General features: G+C 32.6%; 2 protein-coding genes across 2 annotated transcripts in view; one reads left to right on the top strand and one right to left on the bottom strand.

Annotated features, from left to right (window-relative positions):
- Positions 1-579: 579 nt before the first annotated feature.
- Positions 580-2,951, bottom strand: LOC106743803 (solute carrier family 35 member G1-like). The gene is made up of 2 exons (XM_014618001.1): positions 2,468-2,951; positions 580-1,799 (listed from the first exon to the last, which is right to left on the bottom strand). The coding sequence occupies exons 1-2, from the start codon at positions 2,487-2,489 to the stop codon at positions 751-753; spliced, it is 1,071 nt and encodes a 356-aa protein (XP_014473487.1). The 5' UTR covers positions 2,490-2,951; the 3' UTR covers positions 580-750.
- Positions 2,952-3,462: 511 nt separating this feature from the next.
- Positions 3,463-4,658, top strand: part of LOC106743781 — a gene marked incomplete at its 3' end in the record, with an annotated part of 5,397 nt that continues 4,201 nt past the window's right edge. Inside the window, exons 1-4 of the mRNA XM_014617970.1 lie at positions 3,463-3,547; positions 3,639-4,038; positions 4,117-4,533; positions 4,628-4,655. Coding sequence (XP_014473456.1) covers positions 3,690-4,038; positions 4,117-4,533; positions 4,628-4,655 — 794 coding nt within the window. The remainder of the gene's footprint in view (positions 3,548-3,638; positions 4,039-4,116; positions 4,534-4,627; positions 4,656-4,658) is intronic.

Raw genomic sequence — 4,658 nt, 5'->3', positions numbered from 1 at the left:
TCACACTTATTTTTGGAAGGATTTAATTTCATATATACTCTTTATGTTACAAAGCATACAAAGAAAACTGTATATTTGTTTACTCACAAATGCTTGGATAGCTTTGTGCGTATGTTTATGCACAATAAATATACAAAACTAATAAGCTCAATATTATTGAATAAAACATTTGATACAATTCTTAAAAACAACTTACTTCTGCAACTCTAAAGCTGACGTTACATCAGTATTATATCAGTAGCAAGCTTACAAAGTAGTATTAAGTGTATACAAAAGTTTTAATCTTATTTTCATAAGTTTTCTTTTCATATAAGACTAAAACTTTTGCACACTCTGTATGTATAAAGATACATTTTTATATAAATCGTCATGATAATTATATATAGTCATTATGATCTAAATATTTGGAAAATGTTATTATGCAATAGTTCATCAATATAACTTGTTCAATAAAGTGTGATATAACTTACTTGGAATTATTATAAACGCAAGATAAAATTTTAGATTAAGAAAACATTTTAAAACGATAATTTATAATATTACATTGAAACAATTTGTTCTTAATAATAATATATACTTGAGTCTTTTCTTATATAAGTTCACAGAATTTAAAAATAGATATTCGTTTTTACTCATAAGAATATTTTTCTATTCAGTTAACACAGCTCCCTCGTTATTTCTTTTCGTAATGCACGATCTGTTTTAATAAATACCTTTTTACTCTATCTCTTTCGACGTTAAGATTATTGTTTACATCACCAAAATTCCAAGAGACTTTTTGATACTAGACGTTTCTGGTAACGAAAGAGCCCATTTTCTCAGTCCCGTTAACAAAACTGAACTTGTGACCAATATTGCACCTCCTACAGAATATCGGTTTGGTATCTCATTGAAGAATAAGACTTGCCAGAAAAAAGCAAAGACAATATCTGTGGATCTTGCTATGGCTACCGGACCAGCTTGTTCAATCTGGAGAGCTAGGGTCAGTAAGATTTGACCTGCAAAACTAAACAGTGCGAGCGCAACGACTAAAAGTCTATCTGTACCACAGCGTGGTAAACATAATGTACCAATAGCCCATGATATAAGTGTCGTCTGTATTAAAGCAAAGGAACCAAAGTTTGTCATTATAACAGAGAAATGAAGACCTTTCAATGCTCGTAGTAAGACGTATGCATTTGCACCAAATAAAGTGGCTGAAAAAGCAGCCACGGCACCCCATAAATCTGCATGTCCAGGTTTAATGTGACCATCTGAGAGAGACTCGACGGTATGGCCGAAAATTAACGGCGGTCGTGTTATAAATATCACACCGATCAATGTCAGACACACAGTGAGGATGTTGAATAGCCCGCAAGGTTCTTTCAAAAATATCCGTGCAAATATCGCTACAAACACAGGAACGGAAAATACAACAACAGAGGCATCAGCCAGAGGCATGTGCCTGAATGCATAAAAACTTAACATGAGGCCTGTTGTACCAATGAAACTTCTTAAGATCAGTATCAGTCTACGTCCTTTTGGGAAAGGATGTTCACCTTTGTAAATTACAATTGGTATAGCTGGCAATAGCACCCCTACAAATCTAAATATTGCCATTTCTGTAGGGTTCACTTCTACTAAACTCTTTACAATAACGCTACATAGTGAAAAGAACAGAGACGAGAGCGTCGCTAGTACTAAACCCAAGTATGGGCATGATTTGCATAAAAGAATAGAAAATGTTTTTTTACTATCTGTTGCGTTATTTTCCACATCAACATCAACTAAATGTTGCAATTCCACGTGTTCTGACATATCTGCAAGAAAAATAGGCCATGTTAAGACAAAATGAAAATTGCATTGCGATAAATTTTCAGACAATTAACACAATTGACTGCGGGTTGACTAAGGCTGTGTCTCTTTAAATTTACTTATGAAGCGTAACCAGTATCGAATTAAGTTTATTGTCAAGAAGTCAATGAAATGAGCATTGAAATAATTAGCAAGAATTATCGTGGCAGCAAATATGTTTTTAAGTATTTTTTTATAAAAAAAAATATCTTGGCTTTATTCATATTGGGTGCAGTAATATGTAACGGATGAAAATGACACTTTTTCATGTTAGCACGTTAACATTAGTATGTTTTGTTATGATAATCTCGAGCAATCAGAACATGTTGACATTCTTCAAATTAGAATAACAAAAAACAAAATATTGACTATTCAAATCATTTTGTAAATAATTCTAATGTTATAACATAAGACTGCAGTAGCCATAGTAAGGATCTAGTTTTTTTTTCCTTATATAGTTTTAACTATTAACTGAAAAAATGGAAAAGGAAAGGAAGGAGATAAAAACACAATATAATATAAAAAATAGGTATGTCATTTTACAATTTAGTTCATTTTACAGTTTCTCTTAATCTGACCAAATTAAATACGACGCATTAAGTAGCCATGTATGAAGAAATTTATGATTACTTACCCAGGGACACCCAGCAACACATTAAATATGTTGTAAATGAGCAACAATAAATACGTTATGCAATGAGCAACAGTAGCGAAGAACGTAGCCTAGATGGAAGACCAAGGACGTTAAACATCGCTGAGATAATTTTTTTTAATTTCATATAACGTTAACGGGCTCATATTTAGTCGCTATATTTAACGATCATCACATTATTGTGTACTATCGGCAAAAGTTAAAATCACTATTTCACGTTTAAACTTCTGCCCGTAATACCAATTATTTAGTTTCTTTTTTTTTATTTTCTGTGCTCCGATCTCCATGCACAGAAAGAAATCTGAGAACGGTTACACCGGGGTTTGACTAGTTTTGGATGATTGCTTGATATGCTATTTATGCCCATTTTTAGGATAGAATTATTTAGCCCATTTTCTGGCTACTACTGATAAAGTCAGTAAAGTGCGTCACTCGACAAAATCTTACGTGCCCAAGTGCGTTTTCCAGCAAGAAGACACAGAGGGTGTCTAAAGCGCGGTCTACATAGAAAATCAAGAGAGCGGATAGTGTTGCTTACTCTGATTGGTCCGCTATCTGCAGGTCAACTATCATAAATGTGCATATATATATATGATAAATATAAGGTTTGTTCTTTATAGCTGAACTCGGACTGCGCGAGAACTGAACCAATGCAAGCCAGAACTGTGCAAGGCGTGCAGCTAAAGAATAAAGAACGTTCTAATGCAAAAGTAAAGCCGGCGGCACACGATGCTTGTTTTCGTGTTGAATTACTTGCTGGATAGAAATTCTGATTTATGTATTTCCAAAAATGGATTTCCATCCAATAAGCACGAAACAAGAATCGTGTGTTTAATAGCGCGCTCCCTGAACGCATTCATGGAACTCACTTTCTAGTGATTTTTTTTCTGATTGGCCGACGACATGAAACTTCTCTCCGGATTGAAGTCTTCGGTGGAAACTAGATCTATGAATACCGGCCTCGGGATCTAGATATCTATAGGTTCAACCTTTTGGCGCAAAATAAGATAACGGAATAAGTTACGTTTGTAAGCGAAGATAGTGTTTGATACAGCGAATAAGGTATGTTGCATGTTAAATGATAAAATTACAGTAAAATAAAATGTAGCAAAATATGCTTTTTTCCATTCTAATTTCATGCTTTTAAGAATAGCTTTAAAAGTTTATATCGAGAATATTACATGGGAAGGATTTTCTCTTAACTATGGATAGAAGAAAATTTATGCTCAAAAGTTTACATAAGAATTTGGTATTGGAGAAACGGCCGTTAAAAAGAATTGATTCTGGTAGTGATCAAACAGATCTTCATACAACCAGCATTACAATACAAGATGAAACTAACTGTTTTAATGATGAACAATTGTCAAATGTTGAATCATCGAAACCATTAAATAACCGATCATTAACAAGAAGTAATTCTTCCTTTAAAAAAAAGAAAAAGGATTCTTGCAAAAATGAGGAGAATTCATTAGAAAGGAGTTTGACTACTGAATATAAATTGTCAAAAGACCAAACATCAGATACATTGAAAAATAATGAGATATTAGCAAGAGGTATATTTTCTACCAGTCAGCAAAGCAATGAGTGTTTATCAAGAAGTGACATATCAGTGACAAATAATTCTTTAACAGGTACTAGTGTTTCTACGGAGAAACTACTAACGCAGAAACGTAAAATGATAAGTTCTACAGATTCAGATAGTGATCTTGACTCTTCATCTAACAAATATATAAAAAAGAAAAGGCACAATGAATCTAAAGCAAGCAACATAAAAACTCGATACACTGGCCAAAACAATAATACCCAGAATTCCAATACAAGGTTACTTTCTCAGAATTGTATAACACATATTAAACCAATAATGATGTCCAATATTTCTCAGAAAGAGTTACAAGATAAACCCAAAGATTCACATACAAGATTTAAACAGTGTAATGTCAACAAAAAAAATTCTCAAAAAAAATCAGATCTTGTTGACACATCTGTTCTTAGTAACTTTTTGCAGAAATGTGGAATTATTTTCTCAATTGATGGTATATGTACTCTTAGTAAGTTTTTATATCATACTATAAATTTTTATATCATACATATTCTGTTATTAACTAAAGACAGCATTATATATTTTGAAATTTATTCTTCTAGATGTTCCATTATCTATTGCAAAGCAGAAGTT

This window comes from Dinoponera quadriceps, unplaced genomic scaffold (genome assembly GCF_001313825.1).
Source record: "Dinoponera quadriceps isolate SergipeBrazil2010 unplaced genomic scaffold, ASM131382v1 scaffold1249, whole genome shotgun sequence".
NCBI lineage: Eukaryota > Metazoa > Arthropoda > Insecta > Hymenoptera > Formicidae > Dinoponera > Dinoponera quadriceps.
This window is presented reverse-complemented; position numbering and strand designations above follow the sequence as displayed.

What these genes read in the sequence shown, in the direction of transcription:
- LOC106743803 (XM_014618001.1), bottom strand. Translation starts at nt 2,489, where the DNA reads ATGTGTTGCTGGGTGTCCCTGG. An exon ending in GTGTTGCTGGGTGTCCCTGG is followed by an intron (nt 1,800 to 2,467) that starts GTAAGTAATCAT and finishes TTTTTCTTGCAG; the next exon opens with ATATGTCAGAACACGTGGAA.